The sequence below is a fragment of the Pieris rapae genome, chromosome 11, assembly GCF_905147795.1.
Source record: "Pieris rapae chromosome 11, ilPieRapa1.1, whole genome shotgun sequence".
Lineage (NCBI taxonomy): Eukaryota > Metazoa > Arthropoda > Insecta > Lepidoptera > Pieridae > Pieris > Pieris rapae.
This window is the reverse complement of record NC_059519.1, coordinates 698,249-721,677: the sequence shown is the minus strand read 5'-3', so window position 1 is coordinate 721,677 and position 23,429 is coordinate 698,249. Positions and strand designations below refer to the sequence as shown.

Here is a 23,429-nt window from a genome sequence, read left to right as displayed (position 1 = left end):
CTATCGCCAAGTTCTTGTCATAATGTTATCTCTTTTGCTCTTTGGAATTTTTCTATTATCTTCCTCACTCATCAGCATTACTACATTGCTCTATAATCTTTATCTCTAGAGACTTCAGGTTTTACGAATTTACGATCTAAATTCTAAATATGTAGTTGTATTTTTTGATTGTTAAGAAGTTAACTATTTAAAGGGACATACTTTTTATTATAGTATGGTACTTTATTAAATTAGATATCATTTAAAGGAAGTTCATTTCCATTTTCCAATTATCTGAGTTAAAAGTAAAACGACCGCTTGTTTACTGTTTATTTGTGATATGTTACGTTAATCTTGAATGCGTCGCCATTTTCGCACTTATTGCAATCGGCTGCAAATAAACGGTGTTTAGAACAAAAAGGTATTGTGAAGTGATAAATAATTGTGTGATTCCTTATTTCTGAACATTACTTAATTTCATCCCTAAGAAGAACTGCAGTGGTTGTTTGAACTCGACAAAAGAAATTTAGAAGAGGTTAGAATAGAAACAAGAATCGTAAATATATTATGACTTCTGTTTACATATTTTCAAATGTACTCACGACAAATCGACTATTTATGCGAAAAGCATAATACAAGAATGTAACTATTTAAAATAAAAGTCACTAACATCAATAAATTTTAATCGAATTCAACAGAATTATTATGTCATGTTCAAACAACCTTTTTATACTTAGTAATAAAATATATAGATTTGATCAAAGGTTAATCATCAATATTGTTTTCATTATTTACAGCGCAAAATTATTTCAATATAATAAATTATAACTTTAGAATATTTATGTTATGATTTAATCATAGGAGCTCTTTAAAAGTCCAGTAAGTTTCTTTGCTTTAGGTATTAAAACAGATCTGTATTGAAAAAAACCTAATGGTTATTTTGATTAGTTTGTAAAACACTTAAAAGAGTTAAAAATTTTATAAAATTTTGTTGCAGTGTTAAATGGGTAACCCCATAGAACTATAGGCATGACGGAGAAAGTTCTTCACCCAGGTAAGTAACTTCATATTTCATACTGTTACAATTTGTGAATTTATAACCAGTATTTTTCCTTAATAATGTATAAAAATTATTGGTATAATTTCAGTAAGTTTTTTGACCTGAAGGAATCAAAGAATTTCAGTTAGCTATTAGAAGTACAATAAAAATTATAATTTAGCCAAAATATTAAAAAGTGAAGTTATTTAAAGAATGTAGATAATTGTTAGGTAATAATATGTTATTAAAAGAAAATTATCGAGGTTAAATATAATTTTTTTTTGTTATGTTTTGGTAGATTTTGATAACTGCTTACAAATTTACTGATTCAGTAAAATTGTAATATATTAAATGTAAGTATTATAATTAGTTATTATAGATGTGTGAATGGCACATTTGTGTGGTCATTTAATTGATTGTTTAATAGTGTATGTTCCTATAAATGACAATATACATACTATTTCAATTACTACAAGGTAGTAAAATATCTAGCATCTGGTCAAAATATTTATAAAAAGTAATTTACATACATTATACAAAAGACCAGAATTAGCTTTACGTTAGAATAAATTTTGTGTACTTTTCCTCCATTTTGATACCTAACTTGACTTGAAATATACGTCAACTGACGTTTTGACTCGGAAGTTTAATATTTGCCGCGTTTTTTTTTAATAAAAAGGAAATATTTTGTAATATTTGATTTTCGCATTTTTTATGAAGAAATAATTTCGTTTATAAATATAGAGGGGTTTCGTTTTAAATTCAATGTGATTAAATATTTAAGTGTAGCGGTAAATAGATTTTTACAACTTTAAAAATACGAAAAATATTTCCAGATTCATTTGTACTTTTTTTAAGGACATAAAATTTTCTTTTTCTAGGGCAATCACTATTTTTATAAACCCTATAATATGATGTGCTTAATAAATTATGACGTCTTTTAGAGTATTTATTTTAAATTGTATTATGGTTACTGTAAAAGGCAAAAATAAAAAACTTGAAATAACAAATTAATTTATCAGTCTTTTCTAGCTAAAATTCCATGTTAATTTGTTACTCAGTAAATTATACCTTGCCGATTTTATTCTACTGCCTCACTGTTTCGGGACAATTTTTTTACCAACAAATATTGCTATTTATGCACTTGCGCGAGATGTTTCTCTCATATTGTGAGCCAATTTCCAATATCATGCATTCTGTTTTTACTGACGTCTGAGCTGGTCCCCATCTTATATCTTATTGAGGTTTGTGCTTTGGATTCGCTAATAAAAGTGTAAACTGATCCACACTTGAATAAATAAATAAATATACATATTGTGTCGAAGAACAGACACATTTCTGTGTCTCTTTTCGTTTTGAGCCTAGTGATACGCTTTCTGTATTTTGCCTTGACAATCGTCATTGATTTTTACGTTGTTTTCCCTCACCGTACGAGCATGTAATAGTTGCATAGAAAAATCGTATACAGACAAGTACAAAGCCGTGACCACAGAGTAGAACACTGCGTTAAAAGTAAGCGTTAGGTTGCAGGAAATGCGTTTGAAGGTTTATAGCAAATACATGTTCATTGCTTAAAACGAGAAAAGCGCCATTTGCATTTCGCACACAATAAAACTCAACTATATGTTATTGCGATGCGCTATATACAAAAGTTCATTATATAATACACATGAAATAATTTAAATATCACACGGTTCGGTAATATGGTTAGTACATGCAGTCGTTAAAAATGGTAACTAGGTGTATATGGTAGAATGAATTGCATTAATAATTATTATATTGCTATTAATTTCGGCCAATCTCAGCCGCGGGTTAGTGAAGAACGCACACGGTGTGAAACTGTTCGATTCCCGGCGTGTTAACTGTTTTGGGTTTGCTTGTGCCTGAAATTACTGATGAAACAAGTGTTTTGTCAGTTACGAGACTTAATACACTAATTGTGGTGAGATTTGATTTAGACATAAGTAATATTAAAGTACATAGAAGTCGTTTATATGCCTGGACGGTTTGTATGTACACTGGTTTAAGTGTGTGCATCGTTTGACGCATCGCAGTTGAATCTTTATATAGGTACGTTGCGAGGGCCGAAGAACTATGTAAAATTAGTACATAGAGCGTGGATCGATGCTAGTTGTCGACGCGACCACATTTGTTGGACGGAATATTTACTTGATATTTTATATTGAAGTGTATTTTGTAAAGAACAAATAATCTTTATTTATTTTAACTCCCAATTTTCGCACATTCTACCTTTCACCCTTTGTTCGTATTAAATAAAAATTATGCGTCATTAGAATTTGTCAAATTATATCATCAACTAGACATCTTGCCTTAATACTTAATAATGTGATTATGTATGTGTGTATATATTGTATTCATATTGCAGTATGCATTACTTTATGTTGTTTGCATGTCTACAACCTTGGTGAATATACGAACTCAAGAAAAGAGCGTACCAATTCTTAAAAGGCCCCAGCATCGCACTCGCCAGCCCTCTGGCATTGAGTGTCCATGGGCACTTAACATCGGATGTTCTATAACTTTTAGTTTCTCGCCGTATCCCGTGATGTTTGGGATTCCTTTATCTGCTTATTAGAATCTAATGTAATCCTATTTTAACAGATTTATCTGGAGAAATGTATAATAGAGTATAAGTCCCGTGGGTTAGTTATATGTGATGCTTAAATTGTGTAAAAGAAAGTTGTCGGAACTACCTAGTCAAATAATGATAATAATGAAAATTTTGTCATAACTCTCTTGTATTTGGTTGAATAATCGTCATGTGATGTAACTTCTTTTTCAGTATAGGGCCTTTGGAATATATTTGGTATATTTAAAATCTCAGAAAAATTGTATTTGAATGTTTCCCAAAATGAGAAATCTGCGTTTATGCCTACAAGAATTTAGTTACATTGGATAATAGCGCTGACACAAATTATGAATACTGTGTACACTGATTGTATTGTCTACATTGATGTTATAAGTCATCTGAGGGCCAGTGAACTGGGCCTATTGCCGTTCTACGAGTGCGAGTGAAACCTTGCTTCCCCGAGGTCAATGAACTGTACATTTTACTGCATCTGTTGCAAATACTTGATTGTGCATCGCTGCCACCAATTCTATTAAGTTCCACACGCCGCTCTTCGCTGCCTAGCCAAGTGAAAAAGTCGTTTGCGCTATAAAGAAACTCTGAGCGAGGTTGAATTGCCAATAGAAAGTTTGTACTGGAGTTTCACTGTTAATTCTTATTAATAACCATGTTTGTATTGAATCTAGGGCACGTCAAATGTATCACCAGGTGTTTGAAATTGGAATTTTATCGTGTTTTTCGTATGTTTTGACGTAAACATGTACGTCGTACGAGTAAGTGAAGAAAACTTGCAAACTGGATATTGCGATGTTGTATCAGTCATACGACGTTTTGTTTCGAAACATGTCCCTATATCTTAATAGTAAAAATAAGTGAAGATTTTGTGGCTGCCATCGCGTTTTTAATATTATTTTTTACACACGTTTAATATTTTACGATCGCTATATCGATAGTTACATCAAATTCCGTTTAGTAGTTTTTGCGCGAAAGATCCATCAATGCTTCCTCACGGACTTTCGCGTTATTAGCAGTTTGATAGGAATTGTATATTCATAATTTGATAATCTATATTGCCTGAGGGCCTGTTTCACAATGTATGGATAAAGTACCAAATAGCTATGCAACACATAAATTAAAGATAAAAATTCCGAATAAGATACTTCGCGTTTCATGACAAATAGCGCTATGTGACAGTCGTGAAACGCAAAAATACTGTTTACCAATAAGTAACAAATAGCTTATTATAACTTATCCGAACATTGTGAAACAGACCCTTAATCTTTATTTTCATTATGTGGTTTTATCCTTGGAATTAGTTCAGGGGCCCTTTACCGGAGTTCGGTGGGATCTTTGCAAAACAAAAAGCATTGCGTATAGATAAATGACAGGGTGGAGTGTATATTACTACTGCATAGTTTTTTTATCATTACAATTATAGAGATATTCCGTTGTTGAATATTGTGTTATATAGTAACAGTGGACTGTTGGTGTGATTCATAACTTTGAATTTTTGTATTATTGTTGAGATGGAAAAGTGTTAAGTGTCGACACAGAGGGTAGGGAAAGATCTGGGTGTTTTAGGGGTGCGGTCGGTGGAATGAGGGAGTTATATAGTGACGCGATCACGTGTACATTTTGCAGCCTGTATTGATCCTGTCGTCTTTTTCTTGTTAAATGCGGCAGCTCAGCGTGATTTCCGACAGTTTTCGACCCTGATCGATGTAAATTTTGTTTGTGTTTTTTTTTACTTTTGACTGTAACTTGTTTCTCATACTTGAGCTTTATCTGGTCATGTATGTATTTTTTAATATAAGTAGTATAGCTATTTGAGTTGAATGTCAAAACTATTTTGTTAGTAATGGCGTGCATTGTTGTAGAAAATGGTCGGTTTTGTCAAGGTCTCGTCTATAAGAGAATTTTGCTCTTTCGCATTAATACAATTAAGACGTAGTAAACGGGTGCCGGCATTGTGGCAGGTGGCATCAGATCTCTCCAGAGCCCAATAGCAGCGTTGCAGTGTTCGGCTCCGATGCGACCCGTATTCCCGTTTTGGGTGCGTGCCATTATTTCTTCACTTTATTTTTGTTTCAAAATCCGGCATCTGTATTAGGAATCGAATTCAAATGGAGCTATTTCTGTCATTGCGATGATATATTATGTATTAAATTTTATTACTTTTTGATAACATTGATGTCTTTAAATAGTATTCTTAGCCGTGTGTCTTTTACCACGGCAGCGTTTCGTATCCCCGACACATGTGAATAATTTACCAATATATCGAGGGACTTTTCGTGAGAGTTGTGTTATTTTTGGTAGACATAGCAATAGATCTAATAGAGTGTAGAAAAGGTGAACATGATTTGAGATAGCATGCGTGTGCTCTATTTTGGTCGCGGTGGCACACTCGGCGGCTAATCGCCGAGTCACGTGGCCATCGCCGGAAGGACGAGGGGTGAGGACTCGCGGACGAGGTAGGGACGTAGGAATGCAGTCACCACCGCGCTCTGCACGACTCGCCGATTGATTGTTCAACTTCTTTGTACTTATTATGCTTCCATTTCATTCGCGAAATTGTCTTGTTCAACTGTTAATTCGCGGCTTACAGCGAGGTAGTATGACTGGCATTGGCAACTTAAAATTTACCTTATGGAGATCAATATGAAGAAAATGATGTCTTAAATTAAATTATATGAAAATATTAAAACTAATTTTCTCTACCGATAAGGGCAGGTATGAGAATTAATAGGAGTTGAGTTTTGCTTCGTGAATGCATTTATTATTGCAAATAGTGTCTGCTCGCAAATGAAGTGTGCTGACTGATATTGCACTCGATGTGATTTCCTTTCGTTTCTTGTAATATATGTATGTGGTGACTAGTGATGTTCGGCAATTATTACAGTATCGTTAGATGAAATTGTGGAGTAGAGGCAAGTAATTGCAGCGCGCGGATTGCAGGCGATCGCCCCTCGCCCCTCTGGGGCGGCCCGCACTCGAACACCGTAAGTAAACAGTCTGGTGTTTATCCGCGTCTCGCTCACACCGACCGCGTCGCGTCGCGCTTCTGAGGTGCACTCGCTATTCCTATTATTTTCGTGACGGGTATTGCGCCGAAGCCGATTCCCGCATCCTCGCCCCGAGACGTGAAGTCCGGTCTCGCGGTGGAGGCGGCCGTTCGCATCGTACGCTAGTCCACGCCCGAGGCTGTCCCGTCGCGCGGGTCGCGGCTAATGGAACGTTTGTTTTGCTCGGTCCCTCTTGTTATACACGAAAATAATGCGTCACGTCGCATGGATCGACTCAATGTTACGTGTGCGCTACGGATCCGTTCGACTCAGTGACCGATAATGTTATTTGGTTCCGTATAAATAATTGGAAAGTTGATGTGTCTGTGGTGGTGACAGTGTGTGGATTGTGCCCCGGGTGTGCTGATGCTACACGTGAATGTGGATGGGCATAGTGGAGTTGGAAGATGCATTTCAAAGAGTCGTTTGCAATGAGCGATCGTCAGAACGAGCGCGGCCGCCGCAACTCTCGCTGCAAGGGTGGGTGTTTACAGTGACAGCTCTTAATACTGTTATGATCCGTCACGCCGTGTCAGCTGTCACTTCGATAGTTTAGGAGTTTCATTGCGATGATAACCATAGCTTTTTGTATATTTTTACAATGGCCGTTAGTTTTCAGCTGCATTTACTTTTTCATTTGTAAGTTATGAGTGACCTTGAGTCACACACACATGCACGGGAGATAAGACGTTTATGTATTGTGTTTCTGTTTGACAATTACATACTAAGAGAACACACTCATTTGATGATAAGGGTATGTTTTGAATAAAATATTTTGAAATCGGTTTTGGTTTTAGGTACTTATCGAAATTTCAGCGTAATTGTACGCAATGATTAGTTTTTCAAATCTAATCGATTAAAGTTATCAGTAAAGAGTAAAATATAGGCATGCGTTTACAATTGTTGGATCTTTTTATTACATTATTATTGATAATGACGACGAATGAAGAATTAGCTAATTGTTTAGTAAACTAATTATACAAGATAATTGTTTATAGTACCTTTATTAATTGTTCAATGTCATTGAAATTTTATATAGTATGTTATGTATGTTATAAACATTATTGGGTGTTTCAAGTAGGTATTGTATTTATGATATTCAAGTAAAAAAATTGTTGTCGACGAATTGGTAGATTTACATGAAATGTTACCAGCGCTTAAAATTCATGAATATAAAATACGATAGCAGAGGTACACATGTTACAAGGACACTTATACAGGTCGCTATTTTATCTTAAGTCCGCTCTCTGAGTCGCCCATTAAATTATGTCCAATGGTAAAGGCTATGATAACTCGGGTTAGGCAAATTTGACTGACTTAGAGATGAATAGTGACGTTTAACTTCCAATTTTATATTTAACTAAATATGTACTCAATAAACAGCCCATACGGCACTTCGATTAAGTTAAACAATATTCGCAAAAGTTAGTCGAATTTTTTCATACGAAATAATACGTATTATAATATACTCGTAGACGCGAGTATTTTTCTTTAAATCCGACAATGGCGGTATTGTAGGCCTCTGAAAACGGAGGTGTAAGGGGGGTGGGGGGGACACAGAGGATGGAGGTGAGATCATAGTGGCGAGTGGCCTGGGGTGGCGATCAATATGTACATTGAGCATATATACATATAACAACCTATATAAATAACCGCACCTAACTTCTCTCAACTCGTCTGTCTGCTCCAGATACTGCGCCAAAAACCCCCTCTCGCCCCTCACCTCTCTTATTTTTTTAATATCAAGACTTAATCAATATATTTGTAGGACATAAGTACGACCAGTTGTTCACTGTACGAAACTTAGCTCATCGAAGATTCGATTTATAATTATTACATGTAAATAGTAGTAGTTTTTGTCTTAGTCCTAGGTTTGATACCTGGAGTTAAAACTGTTTAAAAAAATTATCCTATCAAGAAATTGCGTTGTAACTTCCAGCCATCGCTTACAAGTAATAAGTATTATAGACCTACAACGGAACATGTATCCCCTGTTGACTATTAGAACACGGAATAGCTCTGTTTCAATAATCACTGATCTTTCCGTCTCTGTCGGACATTTTTTATTCCTCGGGTTTTTAATTGTTCGCCTATATCAGTGGCTTTGTTGATGTTTTTTTTTACGCAAAACATAACAGGGTGCCGGTGATTCTATTGTAAATGTTCATGCGTAATTTTTTAGTTTACCTGATTTGAGATATAAGGTATTATGGAAAACTTGTACACATGACACACATATTCCTAGCATTGTTTACAATTCTCTTGACAATTGAATTTCAATGTTTATCATCCAAGTTCTTACAAACGTTCGTAATCGGCTCATCTATAGATCACATTCAACTCTAATAACACCCCTTTTTTGAGGGTATATAAAGCCGTGACCGAAAGGGGTCGATAAATGATACAGGTTTAGGCCTTAAACAGAAATCATACTTAAACATTCGTATTATTACAATATTAAACAAGAAAACATCCTTATGAGTAAATTAGGGAAAACTGTGAATTAAAATTGTTTCGCTACTCTTCATTATACATTTCTGTTTTATATTTATTAAAGATTATTTAAAGCCAGATGTAATAGTAATTTTGTATGGCAGGCGCTGGCGTCAAAATGGAGCACTTCCAGGCGGCGCTGGATCCTCGCAAGCAGGAGCTGCTGGAGGCTCGCTTTCTAGGCGCCAAGGTCAGCCTTTATTCAATTTATTTACAATACCAGCCATACTTGCTTCGTTACCTTGAATTCGAAAGTGACGTTATCGTTTAATTCGTAACCTAAAAATACACGCTTACTTTTACGGCTCGACGACAGATTGATGACATTCAAATTATGCGCAATTCATCTATGCGCTACGTCTGGTATATAATTTTCTGTAATGTATAAACTGAACTATTAAACCAATTTTTATTTAGATCAGGGCGGAGCGCAATACACAGCGGGATTTTACAAAATATTAATCACTTTACGTATGTTTTAATTAACAATTGCTTCGAGACGATTAGTTGATTCTTTTGTTCTCGCATTTCCCGCATTGGTGGTTAGTTCGGTTTGTCAGTACTGTGGAGACGTTGCTATGTATCATTGAGCGACGTCACCGCAAAACAAGCTCACGCTTACGTGTACGAAAGAAAATGGCGGCCCATCGCGATTCGAGTGCACAATGGAAAAGCAACGATACTCTATAAATAAAATGGTCAGATACCGGCGAAACGTTTTTGTAAAACGGCACTAGCTATACAGTTTTGTGCAAAAACCTTGTAACAATCGCGCTATATTGTATGCTTACGAAAATTTTAAACAGTTGAATTTTTATATAATTTTAAGCTTTTGAGTTATGCACTTAAACAAGTAATGTGTTAAGTAATTAAGCGCCGTTTAATAAGCGAAAAATAATTTTATTGTATGTCCGCGGTAATCTCGAGGTAGCTTCGCGGCCCGTGTCGCATGCTTATAAATTAATGTTCATTGTGTCGGATAGCTGTATAAATATGTATTATGTATAGCGATCTCAGCCAAGTGATGTGGTAGGATATGTAATTCCATTATGTGGCTCGCCTCCGTTCGTCTACCCCGCCCCTTCGTCGTACCTCAGCCCCCTTTCTGCCCTATTGACGCGTCGTTTTATCGCGCCACAGCACTGCTTCGTTTCTAAAACTTATTCAAATAAGTCGACATTACAGTATCGATCGTTTTCTAGTTTTATTTCACTTAGAGTCATCGCATAAACTGTTTAATAATAATAATCCGATGAAATCAAATCTAAATGATGGTATCAGCAACGTATGCCTGACATAACTTGGTACGTTTTTAGAATTTTATTGTTGATGGCGTGGCAGATGACTGTAAATGGTTTGCTGATTATATGTAATAGGGACATCGGACTTTTATCAATCTGCAATGAAGAAAGAGCTCAACTCTTAGCAATCAGAGCAGAACGTGTTAAACACGAAACAATTATTTAAGTATATGGAAGTACGAGATTTGTTAGTTATCAATTTACATTGTATTTTATCCTCTTATCATGGGTTTTGTCACTAAGCGAGTCTCTGTGCAGGTGAGCGCGGGGGCGGTACTGGTTGAAAGCCAGCGAGTAACCGAGTTCAAACCGGTGAGTTATTTTTCGTCCGTTCATGCCCTATTTACACTGTCGTAGGAATATTTGACACGAGATATTTTTAATAACAACGTTTTGCGCTTGCGGTCTGTCGAGCGCCGTGTCACCTTGATATCAATTAGGTTTCAACAAGTGAGGGAGTATTGATTTTAAAATGAGACAGCATAACGACGACTGAATGAGCACTTGTTTTTTTTTTAAATTATCTTGACACGTGATAAACATTATCTTATATCTCAACTATATTGCCCACAATTAGAACCAATTCGACTTGGTCATTCAAGTAAAGAGCGTACCAATTCTTATAAGGCCGGATACGCACTCGCGAGCACTCTGGCTTTGAGTGTCCATGGGCGGCGGGGTATCACTTAACATCAGATGAGCCTCCTGCCCGTTTGCCCCTGTTCTATAAAAAAAAAGTTCCCGTTTCGTATGTAAAATTTTAATTTAAAATTGAATTATTTTGCCAATACATTAATTGTCGGTTTGCATATGTTGGTATTGATGTGTAAGTCAATAGTAACATATTTAAGTTGAGAATAGTGAAGTGGAAGTTGTGGGTGTAAGGGTTCAGTTGCGATCGCCAGTGGCCTTTGCTCGGGAGGGGTCAGCGACACTGTCGCACCTCGCTCCGTGCTCCGCATTGACATGTCCCTACCTATTGCCTAGATATTTTAACGCGTCACGTGACATAAAATACTTTGCCACTGTGCATGTTTTATTTATTGGTTATGCTTTTATTTAGATTTTCGACCAACACTAATACTTTTAAAGTAATTTAATTGAATCCATACTTATATATTTTTGTATTTATTTCACTATAGAAACATTAATACAAATTTATTGATTGGTTTAAAATAGACGTCTTAAAATAAATTGTATACACACGTAATTCGATCACAACAGCTGTATGTCGTAGAATGAGTGTTTCGTTGCAATAGTTTCAATAGTTTGAGTTTGAGACACGGCTCATCGGATCGCTTTGCCTTATACACGTATAAATTGTAAAGAGGGAAAGAGATATAGGCTTCGGTTTGCACATTCAACGCGAAGGGAAATTATAATATGGCGCACACGGCCTCGCCCCGCCTCAGCAATTCGACAAAACTCCACTGGCTGCTTAGCGGTTCGGTTCCGCAGTTATTTTTACACAACCTTTCGCACCGATCGTCACCGCACTGCATGGGTACACTAATTCAGAATGGACGCCTTTCACTGTAATAGCACATGAAATCATACTCGCAATTTTCGCTTCGTGTTTTTGTTTACATTTTGAAATATCAAATGAAATTGAACGAGACGGTAGGTCTGCACACGTCCGCAGCCGCGGAGGCAATGAACGCCGAGCGGGGAAGTTAGGCGGGTGCGGGCGCCGGGCGGCCTGTCATGCGTCAGCTGAGCGTCACGCCGCGACATTGCAAGGTCCGCCCTTACTGCCTCGGCTGACCCACTGCGCCACGATCCTATCGAAAAGCGTTGGCGTTGCCACTGGCAATAATAGTGTTTAATGTTCGCTATAATACTTTATAACATGATCGCAAGACTAAACCCACATTAACGCTAAAATTATCTGCCGACTTCGAACATTTAGAGCGAGATGTTTTTCAATATATTAATCGCCGTGCGTGGTTCCAATTTGTGGCTTATATGTTTGATTTACTTTCTCGTAAACGAATTAATCTATTTAGGTAGCACTACGGTATTTACTTATAAATACTTTAATCAATTGTATAAAGTATTTCAGATTTATTGAAAAATTATTTCAAAAATGATTAAAAAAAAATAACAATAAAATGTTCGAGTTGTTAAAATTACTTGCAGCAAACTAAGTAAAGTGAGAGTAGGTAAGGACAGGCACTAGAGAATAATCAATATTGCAGGTTCGGGTTCGAATGTCTCGTTGGCATTGCACACTTGCCGAAGTTGCGCTCCCTCTTCACCCTACACCCCTCGTACTAGAAAATTGGGTTAAACAGCACACGGCTCTACCGCACCGGAAGAGGGGATTCGGGCAGAGCTGCGCTTCAACAAATGCGGGACAAAGATGTGACTGAGTATCGATTGTCTTCGTATGCGTTCGCAAAGCACAGTAGAGGGCACATAAGCGCTAATATGCCAAGAAACGCCGGTTAAAAGATTAAAAAATGGGATATATATGACTTAATTTTATGTCAATAAAACACCCGCCATATTAAACGACATAGCTGTATTAGATTTGACTAACGGTGACCTTTACGAAGGATCGAGAATGGGGCGGCTCCCTTTTTTTGGCAGTTAGGTTGGTACTACAGGAAAAGGCTAATACGACATTGGTACAATAATTTGTCAAGAAATCACAAATGTCTGATTCTGTATAAGTTATGACGCGACCTGCAAACTGTGCACACAAAATATGTAATATATAAATATGCGCTAACACTAGTTGCCAGCTCGCTAACTTTCCATTTGCCTGATGCTAAGCGTGCTAAAAATAGAGTTACAAATAACTTGTGCGCCGCAAATCATTGTTCGATTCTCATTGTACCACGTGATAACATTCCGTTTGTGGAATATTAAGATTTTTTTATGCCTGAAGCTCTAAATAGATTTGAATTAATGTAATGACCTTGAAAAAGTACAGTAGTAGTTACAGTAACTTCCTCACTAAATATAATAATAAAGTCGTCTTATAAGGAATAGATTTAACTTAACGAGGTTTGCAACCTTTAGTCCGTGAATAATCCGTGAGTACAAAATGCGATCGATAATGTTTTTCAAGCGTTTCGGATTTTCACGTGTCCCTTATCAGTGGTTACGTAGATATAGTTGTTTGTCTTGCTCTTTATCGTGCATTTCATTGAGTGGGAATTGGGTTTGCGGTTTAGGTACATAGACTTAATTACGATGTATTTTACATGCATTTCATAAATGTAAAAATTTCAAAACAACGGAATTTTAAGGAAGGCTCTCTTCGCTATGAATGTTTAATTGTGGTTATAGTCGTGTAAAATGTCTTTGTTGGCAAAACCGGATTGCCGTTAGAATAAAGGAATGCCGCGGTTACCTGCTCAGTTTGCAGTGACTAAACCAGTATGTGGATAATGTGTTGGTTAGTGCTTAGGCTTGTTGAATTTTGATTTTGCCAAACATGTAATAATCCATTTTAAAGGCCTAATAAGCGGCAAATGTATGTATAATATTAAAAGGAGCCCATTTTACAAGGTCATCGTTGCCAAAACATATCAAACTTCAAAACTTTATTAACAGAGAACGACAAGGGAAATTTTATTTTATACACGTATTGATTGTATTACAATAAGCGTTCGATAAGACGTCAACAGATGTACCGCAATTATAAACTGAAAATATGCATTTAATGGTTGTAGATAAAGTGCATGTTGCCAGTGTAGAGTTTTGAAGGTAATCCGTCCGTTTCTTTTATGTAAAATGTATAAATATTAAAAGAATAATTTTATTTGCTAAATTATCTAGACAGTTAATACATTATAATTCATCATACTGAATACAAAAAATATATGTATATATTTGCCTACGTATCACGTCCAGTAAGCAGTTTGTTATGGAACACGAGCGGAGCGCTGATATAAAGTAGGTAGGTACTCGTTTACCGCAGGTCGGTGGCACTCCGCCCCTGCCCGCCACCCGCTGTTGCCACTCCGCACAGTGCCTCGTTTTGGGAACGATCGTCTAAGTGCAGTGTTTCATAGGCGCCTAGTAATCTTCATCGATTATTATCGACCTTGTTAAAAGTTATTGTTGTCACCTTGCAATTGCAAAGCTAAGCAATAAATAATACACGTTTCGCTTTAGTTTTGTTTTTACAAGTTTTGAAGGTTTTGCAATCTTCGATTGTATCGCAATTTGCAAAATTCCAATAGCATCCATCGCGGTCATTGCAACAAGTATGAACTTTGAACATATTAACGAAAGGAAAATCTATTACACTCTTATCGTTGAAGATTCGTAGTAAAATCATCAAATTAATAAAAACGGCCTTGTAAAATGGCGCTTTACTAGACATAATACCTATGACTTATGTGTTTATATCTAATGTTGATTGTTGAACGGTCGAATACGGAGCAAACTTCGTGACGGTCTCCATTCTGAAGTCTGTGCAACGTCCCCTCTCCCCGCCCCGAGCCCACGGATGCGTATCCGATTGTCGCGAGCCGAGTGCCGACTGGCGTTTACAACTTGACAAGTAGCTAGGTTAACGTTTACCCGATTATTTTTGTAATTTCTTATAAAAAAGTGTTATTAAATGGATCACATATGTAAAGTCTGACTTGTGAGTAGCTATAAATAAACAAACTTGTCAAATTACCTAGTTTAGTTGTGGATTAATGTGTGCGAATCATATGTATTGACGCCATCTTTCTTTACAGATGTCAGCTGGCTCACAAATTCAAATGGCACCTCAAACTACTGTCAACACGGGCCAGCCAGTACATAATAATCAGGACTCCAATATGAGCACAGGTAATCTGTGATTTAGTGATGAAAAATGAAGTTTTACGTGGTGCTGTGCATGTGGGCAATGATGTTCGTTGTTTATAATCACGGTTTTATCAAATTAAAATATTACTTGTAACTGGGACCTATAAGCCCGTAAGGAAAATGGAAAAAGGATTCAACGTCACGGGGCTATTGAATGATGCCGAAATGGAATCGTAAAAGTGCTATATTCTCTGAACAATCCATTTCACGATGCATGATCATAAAAATGGGTCAAACTTTATCAAAATTGGTCACACCAACGCTTTTTTCAAAAGTGAGTACTTTGGTGATTACCTAGTTAAAAGCTTGCATTTTTTGCATTTATTTGCATTTACCTATTATTTACATTTTGATTCAAATGATCAAGTTTTACCATTTCTTTTGATCAAAATGCAAAGTACTTAATTTATGTAGTTACTATGTTATTTTAATAATAATATTTATTACTATTAAGTTTTATTAACAATTTTTTAGTTCACATAATCTTTGGCATGATAAACATAGCTGCCAATGCTCACAATTCTTGAAATGCACAGAAGAATTATGTCACTACTTTCATTAAAAAAGTTGCTGCATAGCAACAAATATAAATGAGTAAAATTATTCATATTCAATTAATATTACAATATAAAAGATCTCATTATGTGTCTGATAATTTCAGGATCATCTCATAGTGATAAAGAAGTAGATGCATTAACTCCTGAAAAGTCAGCTGCTATGAGAGGTTCTGCAACTGTACCAGGCAGTGCTTTAGTGCCACCGAGTGGAGCTACACCTACTATAGCAATGCCAGAAAGGAAAAGAAAGCGAAAAGGTAATGGGCATACATTTTGTGTAATATTCATTGCAACAAACTGCATTTGACGTCATGACTCACTGTGTCACATTTATACAGCACATACAGAACATTTATACAGAACGAGAATTCTGTGGAAGTTGTTATACTTATAGGTATGCATAATAAGATATAAGGAATTCTAGGTTCCCACCCATTAATTTTTCTCTACAAATTTGGGAATTTTATTATGTAAATATGTAATCAAGAATTACAATTTAAAATTTTACTTATGATTACAATTTTAAATTAATTATGAAGTTAATATAAGACATATTGTTGTTATATTTATTATACCTTAAAATACTTCAAGGACTTGAGTGTATCTATTAACCTCATTTATTCAAGATCTGTGCAATATAATTCTTCTATCTAATGGTGTTCAGTTAGAAGATTGAAGTGATTTAGGAGGAGACATTTACACACATACATATGTAATACAGTGATATGCAGGCGTTTGATAGAAAATCTAAATAATTTCAGGTGAGGAAGGTGTTGGCGGGGGTGGGGGTGGTGGTAAGCAAAGAAACAATTCTGATAAGAACATTCGTGAATATTTCTCAAAGCACCCATCGTCCAGTCCGGTACGGCACACCGGGGCGAAGTCACCGTCGCCGCAAAGCGCCAATTATCCTATGGTATGTTCTGGTTAATTAATTAATTAATAATAATATTGTACCATGTACTGAATTATTATGATATAATTATTCCAAAACAAATTATATGAATATCATGCATTTGTTTTGTGGAATAATTTTTCAGACCCGTCTATTTATAAATGCTTATTTATAATGCATGAGATTGGATAAAATGTAGTATAGTTTATGGTTGAATGGAAGTTGAGGTATATTAAGGACAGGACACAGACACAAAAATATGTCTGTATCTGAAGCATGAGTTATCAGGCTACAGAAGGATTTTTTATCACAGTACCCACCGTCACCATCATCAATATCATCAATATTGGCTCCGGGAGCTGATTACTTACGTTCCGCCTCGCAACAGCGACCTCACCCTTCTGTTAAACAGGTATAAGATTGTAAATTACATAGTATTTACATTCAAAAAATTATAAAATGTGTTAAGATTTAAACTTGATGCAAAACTTCTTTCAATTGTTTACTTAAAGTAAAATATTTTATCTTACTATTTGACTAGACAACATTAATTTGTCACAACTGAACCATAACTATATAATTCACAGATTCAGACAGAACTGACATGTCAGAGGATACAAGAGTTAGAAACTCAGGCTTCGTCTGACTTAGAGCTAAGAAATAATAAAATAGATGAATTAACAAGGAGTAATGAAGAGTTGCAGCTTCAAGTTCAAGCGCAGAATAAGGTGAGTTTCTTAAGTTTCGAGGTTTTGGATTTAAATTTTCTTAAGAAGATTTTCCAATATTTACTATGTTCTTAAATATGATTAGCCAATGGGGCAGTCTTTTATTAACTTAATATTTTCCAAATGTATAAATTCATGTAATTCTATATATGGAAGAACCTTTGACTTATACATTTTGCAATACACATTATGCATTTAAAATTATGAAACTGGATAATGAAAATTCAACAAGCTTAATTTTTATATTTAATATTTTTTTTCCTTATGATATTTGCTATTTAAAGATTTTCGATATAATTATAGATATTATTTCTGATATCTGTGTACACTAATGCTTGAATTGTAGTAATGTATTTTTATATTTGTTGTCGCCTTAATGGTAATATGGCATTTTCCCCAAATAATATTTTTTTCTATGATTTACTTTGACATGATGACTGAGCTCAAATTTTTCCTTTGCAGGCTATCGATCAACATAAATCACATATTAATAAATGTATAGAGGTTGTAAAAAAGTTATTAAATGAGAAGAGTACTATTGAAAAGAAAGAGGCTCGACAGAGATGTATGCAAAACAGATTAAGGCTGGGGCAATTTGTGACTCAGCGAGTTGGTGCTACTTTCCAAGAGAACTGGACTGACGGATATGCATTTCAAGAACTAACAAGGTGAATTTACATGAAGGTTTAGTCATAGCTAGGGTCATGGTTTAAGCATGAGCGTCGGCACTCCGGTGAGATAACGACGATAGTCTATTTGTGATTTTCTACTTTTCTAGCCATATCTTGTGTTTGTGTAAACAATTTGAACCATTTTTAGCTGTGGAGTGCATTTACAATTATGTATAGCTTTTCTTCTTACTTTATTTAATTTTTTTGATGTATTTGAGTTGTTTCTCACGATAAATTAATTGGTTGACACAAAAAGCTTAGTTATTAAATAAGTCGCTTATGAGATTCTTTTAAAATTATATTAAAACATACTTAAACAAAATATATAATTATATTTTATGAGATAATAACATTCATACTTAAAACAGGCGGCAAGAGGAGATAACGGCTGAGAAAGAGGAGATCGATCGGCAGAAGAAACTCCTGATGAAGAAGCGGCCGTCCAACAGTGAGGGCAGAGGCAAACGAACGTCCAGCGTGGCGGCGCCTACGACGCCCCAGCCTCTTCACAACGGCACCGACCCGCCCACCTTCCTCAAGCCCGACCCTCTGCCCAGTCTCAACTGGCAGGAGTACTACGAGGCCGACGAGATCCTCAAGGTACTTGTCCAAATCCAGTCTCTTTGATGCCATAAATACTGAAGTAATTACGTATTACCAATATGCAATATTTATCAAATAGTGATTCCCACACGTTTCCAAAGAATTGAATGCAATAGCGATTAAAAATGGTAACTTTTCTAAGTAAAAACTTAATATTGTAGAAATTTTTATTTTATTTATTTAAAATTTATCAAATTGTCCTTTACATAATTGTGTTTGCTCAACTTAACTCATGAAATATATAAAAACGCAAATTTTTGTATGTTTAGTTTGTATAAATACTTATAAAAACATATTATAGCCCACATACAGCAACCATGACCTGTCATGTGAAACTTGTAGCTCAATCAAGTATTAGTAGGTGAAAGGAACAATCTATTGCATTATTGCACCATGCACTTGAATTAACAGATTTAGTAGCGAACCGTTTCGCTTTTTGATTAATTGATTGATTCCTATTTCGACATTAGGATAATATTTCGTTTGCTATTGATTTATTAACATACTAGGTACAAGCAAAACAATTTTTTTTTTTACAAAAGTTATAAAATAATATATAAGTTATAAAATACATGGGGCGCTTTATACAAGTTGTTTTTTATTTATTATTTATATGAGGTACAGGCAATGCTTAGAGTCTGATATAGTAATGTATTTTGCAACTGCATACCACTTCCTATGTATAAGATACATTGCTTTCTAGAGTTGTTAATATGTGCAGATCGCACTAACATTTTACGCCACTTTCGGCCCACTGCCTGTTTTTAATATAATTTAGAAGTTAAATAATGTACTAAATATTACCGTCTAATTTTACAGCTAAGACAAAGCGCGTTGAAAAAGGAAGATGCAGATTTGCAGCTCGAAATGGAGAAATTGGAGAGGGAAAGAAATCTTCACATCAGGGAATTGAAGAGAATACACAATGAAGATCAGAGTAGATTCTCACAACATCCAGTGCTGTCTGATAGGTGAGTAATAGCATTATTTCAGTTTCAAAACTTGTATGTTCATAATACAAAATTACCATATTAATTGTTGATTTTATTTTTGAAATGTTTACATTAAAATACAATTTTAATATTTTAATACAGGTATATACCTACTAAATATATATTCTGATATATTAGCAGTCTGCATTCCCGTGTCCGCCATTTTGTTATACAATACCCATGTCAATTGACTAACTCTATTTACGAGTTGATAATGAAAATCGATTAAAAGTTAATATTACAAACACAATAATTAATTATTATAACGTACTGATAAATATAAATTAAATTTAAACTAATAAATAAATTCTGATATTCAATTATTGAATAAAATGTTATTTATCTACTAGATGTATGCATGCACGGGTTTCAGACTAATTGACATTGTAAATTAACATTTAATGGTAACTTATTGTCACCAGTATACATTAATATTGTAACATTTTAGTAAAAACCTATTAATTTATAATTAATTAATTAATTTAATATTTGAATAGTGTAACTTTTTCATCAGATATACATACTATAATGCACCATTCTTTGTTACAGATATCTGCTGCTAATGTTGTTGGGCAAGGGTGGTTTTAGTGAGGTTCACAAGGCCTTTGACCTTAGAGAACAGCGCTACACCGCCTGCAAGGTTCACCAGCTCAACAAGGATTGGAAGGAGGACAAGAAGGCCAACTATATCAAGTGAGTCCGTATACACGTGTGCCATTATGTGTGTTTATATATATGATGTTTTATTGCTGCTGTATATAATCATGATGTCTTTTTTAATATTTTTGGTCTATTGAATCTATTATCTATCTATATATTTTAACTATTTTTTTTTTATATTTATGCTTTAAAGCTTTCATATCACTTATTTAAGAATGCGCCGTCTGAATATATAGATAACAATTAGAATCGCATATATGTATTATAAAGTTAAAATGATTTCGGGAATTTTAAAAGTTTTGGGAACCAAATAATAATTCCTATATGTATAAAATTACCACTGAAAGACAGTATATATGTGTGTACGTTTGTTTGCAGACATGCCCTCCGGGAGTACAACATTCACAAGGCCCTTGACCACCCTCGGATCGTGAAGTTGTATGATGTTTTCGAAATCGATGGAAATTCATTTTGTACAGTGCTCGAATATTGCAATGGCCATGATCTTGACTTCTATCTTAAGCAGGTAAGATTTTAATGTTAGAAAAGGCTTAAGGTTTAAGTTTCTTTTAGTTAATGATTAGTCTCAATCTCTGGTACTCAATCTCCCTACACATGATTCATTGAGATTTTGAATTCTAGATTTAATTTTTTTTTGTATTTCCAGCATAAGACAATACCGGAGCGAGAAGCTAGATCAATAGTGATGCAAGTGGTGTCCGCTCTAAAATATCTAAATGAGATAAAGCCTCCAGTGATACATTATGACCTCAAACCGGGAAATATATTACTCACTGAGGGTAATGTCTGCGGAGAGATCAAAATCACTGACTTTGGCCTCTCAAAAGTGATGGACGAGGAGAACTATAATCCCGACCATGGAATGGATCTCACCAGCCAAGGGGCTGGTACCTATTGGTGAGTAGAGACTTTTAGTTGTATACTTACTTACTTGTATATTTTCTTTCTTACTTTTTTAGTAAATTTTCCTAAAAAAATTGATATGTTCGTTAATGTTTTCCTGTGAAAATTATTTCCAAAATGGCATTTGTGGTCTTCTACTATTTTGTAGGATTTTGACAAAAATATACTATTTTCTGAAGTGGTTTATTTAGGTTTTTATATTATCATATTTTTTAGGTATCTGCCCCCTGAGTGCTTCGTGGTCGGCAAGAATCCGCCAAAGATAAGCAGCAAGGTAGACGTGTGGAGCGTAGGTGTAATCTTCTACCAATGCCTCTATGGGAAGAAGCCGTTTGGACACAACCAAAGCCAGGCGACTATCCTCGAGGAGAACACTATTCTAAAGGCAACGGAAGTACAGTTTGCCAATAAGCCCACTGTCAGTAATGAGGCTAAGGTGAGAAGTCGAGCCCTGAGCTTGTTTTTAATTTCATTATATATTATTATATTCTAGGTTTTTCTTTTTGGGCTATTATTAAAACTGATTTTAATATTAGTTTGTTTGTGTTATATTTGTTTACTGTAAGAAATTTCTAAGAATCTTAAAGAGATTTATAAGAATCTTAAGAAATTTCCAAGAATCGTTAAGATATTTCTAAGAATCTTAAGACATTTCCAAGAATCGTTAAGATATTTCTAAGAATCTTATGAAATTTCCAAGAATCGTTAAGATATTTCTAAGAATCTTAAGACATTTCCAAGAATCTTAAAGAGATTTATAAGAATCTTAAGAAATTTCCAAGAATCGTTAAGATATTTCTAAGAATCTTAAGACATTTCCAAGAATCGTTAAGATATTTCTAAGAATCTTATGAAATTTCCAAGAATCGTTAAGATATTTCTAAGAATCTTAAGACATTTCCAAGAATCATTAAGATATTTCTAAGAATCTCAAGACATTTCCAAGAATCGTAAAGAGTTAAATAGATTGCATATTGCAACTAATTGATAAAAATTGTTAGTAGCAATAAACTTTGTAATGTTTAATTACAAGATTTTTACAAATTATTTACCTTTCTCTCGCAGAGTTTCATCCGCGCCTGCCTGGCCTACCGCAAAGAGGAGCGGATCGACGTGTTCGGGCTGGCGCGGCACGAGTATCTCCAACCGCCCATGCCCAAGCCCCGGGGCGCCCCCGGCAACACCCACGCCCACCAACCGGCGTTCCCGCCCTCCATGTACGCCAGCTCCTCTTCCTAGCCGAAGCACCGCCGCCGCGCCGCCAAGAGATAGGCCTGCAGAGTGACTCTCACCGCCGCCGTCTCTCCGCCCGAATCGGGGGAAGGGAGGCGGCTGAACGGTTCCGACTGAGAAGTTACTGAAATTACAGTACGAAAGAATACAGTCGCCGGGGACGCATTCCCGAACGCCGGGTCAATGCGAGCCTCATTTTCAATACTTTGATTTTTGAGAATAATTTAATTTTTACACTGTATTTTGTCAACTGTAATTTTTTGAAAATACAGTAACTATAGTTGTCCAGCGAGTCCCAAAGTGGACCGCTGGCGAGCACTCTTGTGCGGGTATACGACGTGTACACGGCGGACTGACTGAGTTAAACTTGAGTGGTAGTGAAGTGCTATAATCGCTGAGCTGACTTTTGTGAGCTTTCACGTGGACGTCGAAGTGCGAACTGTAAATAGAATCTCCCGCGTCCACGAGACTAGTGTCGTCGAGTGAAGTGCTTGGACATCATGTTGAAGCTGTCAGGAGTGGGAAGTGATATTCTCGGGACTTGGCCTACGCCCACCGCCCGGCCTCAGTGTGTGTAATCGAAACGGTGACGATATGAAGAAGATCGAATGTCTTTCCTGTTTTATAATTAAATCGAGTGTCGAGTGACCGTTTGGTTACACACTCTGTGACTCCGACTGCAGCGGAACTCGGAGATGACTATTTTAAAAATAAAATTGTTTAACATTATGCTTACTGTTGACTGTATTTATTGAGGTGATAAAATGTGATTCTCCATTTCTTGAATGGTGTCATCCTTATCACTAGAGAGGATCCATGGGAATATCCCTTGCATATTATATAAGTTATCCCTATTAAAAAAGTTAAAATATTCATAACGTCTTTTC

General features: G+C 35.6%; 1 protein-coding gene across 13 annotated transcripts; it reads left to right on the top strand.

Annotated features, from left to right (window-relative positions):
* Positions 1-160: 160 nt before the first annotated feature.
* On the top strand, positions 161-23,415 carry LOC110991592 (serine/threonine-protein kinase tousled-like 2). 13 transcript variants are annotated; one of them, XM_022257009.2, is made up of 17 exons: positions 161-400; positions 977-1,033; positions 9,268-9,353; positions 10,723-10,776; positions 15,168-15,261; positions 15,941-16,093; positions 16,598-16,752; positions 17,045-17,143; positions 17,319-17,459; positions 17,922-18,127; positions 18,499-18,730; positions 19,553-19,704; positions 20,275-20,418; positions 20,764-20,911; positions 21,053-21,303; positions 21,526-21,745; positions 22,375-23,415. In XM_022257009.2, the coding sequence occupies exons 2-17, from the start codon at positions 1,009-1,011 to the stop codon at positions 22,546-22,548; spliced, it is 2,334 nt and encodes a 777-aa protein (XP_022112701.1). In that variant the 5' UTR covers positions 161-400; positions 977-1,008; the 3' UTR covers positions 22,549-23,415. The 13 variants fall into 13 exon arrangements, with proteins under 13 accessions (XP_022112701.1, XP_022112705.1, XP_022112702.1 ...); XM_022257010.2 differs by lacking the exon at positions 161-400 and adding an exon at positions 435-514; XM_022257013.2 differs by lacking the exon at positions 10,723-10,776 and having other exon boundaries at positions 162-400.
* The last annotated feature ends 14 nt before the right edge of the window (positions 23,416-23,429 follow it).

What these genes read in the sequence shown, in the direction of transcription:
- LOC110991592 (XM_022257008.2), top strand. Translation starts at nt 7,078, where the DNA reads ATGCATTTCAAAGAGTCGTTTGCAATGAGCGATCGTCAGAACGAGCGC. An exon ending in AGGCCGACGAGATCCTCAAG is followed by an intron (nt 18,731 to 19,552) that starts GTACTTGTCCAA and finishes CTAATTTTACAG; the next exon opens with CTAAGACAAAGCGCGTTGAA. An exon ending in AAGAAGGCCAACTATATCAA is followed by an intron (nt 20,419 to 20,763) that starts GTGAGTCCGTAT and finishes GTTTGTTTGCAG; the next exon opens with ACATGCCCTCCGGGAGTACA.